A 2,065-nucleotide genomic window follows, 5' to 3' on the forward strand; every position below is an offset into this window, starting at 1 on the left:
AACGCTCAACGAGGTGCGATACAAGCCCGACGCGGAGCGATAGCTCCTTCAAGCATAGCGACTTGTTTTCGTGGAAGTCATGCTGCAATACGTCCATCGCCTCGTTCGCGCCAAGAAACTGATCCATCAAGGCCATCACTCTTCGTCCCATCCGCTGGTATCCAATCAGGGACGAGAGCCCGGTCGTATCGACGGTCAAATGAGAGAATGCTGATCACAGAACTCTTTTCTGTTCCAGCACCGGGAGCATGTGTCGAGCGTTGCACTTGGTCATTTGAGATGCATCCGCTGCTGACGACCGACCAAACCAACCTGGCTGCGCTCACGGCGGCGGCGCGCGAGATGGCGATGGACTTTCTCCAGCGCTTACCGAGCGATGTACCGGCTGCCCGACCGACGCCGTCGTCCAGTGCCAGCGACCTGCCACCCGTCGAAAGCAACAATGGCATCGGTGCCGCTGCCGCGCTCGACCAATTTTAAACGGCGTGGCTGCCCCGTCTCGCAGGCAGCGCGGGGCCGCGGTACGCGCCATTGCATGCAACGCGATTCGATCTTATGCACTTGCAAACTAGGTACCTTGGCTTTGTCACGGGTGGCGCGACGCCAGCGAGTCTCGTCGGCGATTGGCTCACGTCGGCGGTCGACCAGAATCCGCAAAGCCACTGGGACTCGGACGCACCCGAGCTGGAACGCAAGACCGTGCGGGCGCTGGCCGACTGGTTCAACCTACCGTCGCACGACGGGGCGTTCGTGACGGGGGCGAACCATGTCCAACTTCGTCGGGCTCGCGATCGCGCGCGAGTGGGTTGGTGACGAGCGCGGTGTCAACGTCAGTCACGACGGACTATGCGCTATCGGACGCATTGCGATCTACAGCGCGCGGCCGCACTCGAGCGTCCATAAGGCAGCGTCCATGCTCGGGCTCGGGCGCACCGCCGTGACACCCGTTCCGGTGCTGCCGCACCGCGAGGCCATTGACGTCCGCGCGCTCGAAGCCCAGCTGGCTACGTCGCCAGAGACGGCGTCGATCGTTGTGGCTACGTTGGGCACTGTCAACAGCGGCGATTTTGACGACCTTCCCGCGCTCTTGGCGCTTCGGACAAAGTACACGTTTTGGCTCCACGTCGACGGGGCATTTGGGGCCTTCGCCGCCCTTGACACGCGGTTGCAGCACCTCGTGGCAGGTCTCGATGGCGCCGACTCGATCTGCATCGACTGCCACAAGTGGCTCAACGTGCCGTACGACAGCGCGATCCAATTGACACGGCGCCGCGATCTTCAAGTGCGCGTTTTCTCCAACGCCGCCGCCTCGTACCTCGGCAGCATTGGCACGATCCCCAGTTTTGTGCACTTGACACCGGAAAATTCGCGGCGCTGGCGGGCGCTCGCCGCGTGGTTTGCCATCACAGCGTACGGTCGTGACGGCCACGCCGACATTGTCGTGCGTAATATTGATGGGGCGCGCGCCCTTGGCGCGCGTATCGAGGCCGAGCTCGGGCACGTGCTTCGGCTCTTGGCGCCGGTCCGCCTCAATATTGTCTTGTTTACCTATGCCAACGATGCGGTCGCGAACGAAGCGAGTATGCTCGACCTCCTACAGCGCCTTCGCGACACAGGCGATGCATTCATGACACCAACGTGCTACGACGGCACGTGGGCGATGCGCGCGGCGTTTAGCAATTGGCAAACGACCACCGACGACGTCGACCGGGTCTTTGCCGCGCTCCGTCGCGTCGTCGTCTAAGGCAAACGTCGTCGGTGATGGTGCCACCTCCCGCAACTTCCGCATCGCCGCAAGTGCCGGTACGACTCCACCTCCTCTGTCTGCGGTGACACAAAGCGACGACGACGACGACGGGCGTCGGAAAGACGACGTCAATAAAGTAGCTTCTTCAAGATACCGTGCATTCCAACGCACTTGAAATTCAGTGCAGTGCTTCCTCGGCCGGATCAAGTAGCTTTGTGGAGACTGCTACATGTAGTATAAAAAGCTTGAGGTTGATTGGGAGGCACCACGCTTCTCGCCAGCGGTCAGCCAAGCGCCGAGACGCAACGGCGCGTCACC

The 2,065-nt window shown here is 61.7% G+C and overlaps 1 protein-coding gene across 1 annotated transcript; it reads left to right on the plus strand.

Moving 5' to 3' along the window:
* Positions 1-279: 279 nt before the first annotated feature.
* Positions 280-1,965, plus strand: SPRG_16286 (hypothetical protein; the record flags this gene model as incomplete). The annotated part of the gene is made up of 4 exons (XM_012355582.1): positions 280-451; positions 506-521; positions 573-768; positions 818-1,965. The coding sequence occupies 4 exons, from the start codon at positions 280-282 to the stop codon at positions 1,742-1,744; spliced, it is 1,311 nt and encodes a 436-aa protein (XP_012210972.1). The 3' UTR covers positions 1,745-1,965.
* Positions 1,966-2,065: the final 100 nt, after the last annotated feature.

The sequence above is a fragment of the Saprolegnia parasitica genome (genome assembly GCF_000151545.1).
Source record: "Saprolegnia parasitica CBS 223.65 unplaced genomic scaffold supercont2.268, whole genome shotgun sequence".
In the NCBI taxonomy this organism is placed as follows: domain Eukaryota; phylum Oomycota; class Saprolegniomycetes; order Saprolegniales; family Saprolegniaceae; genus Saprolegnia; species Saprolegnia parasitica.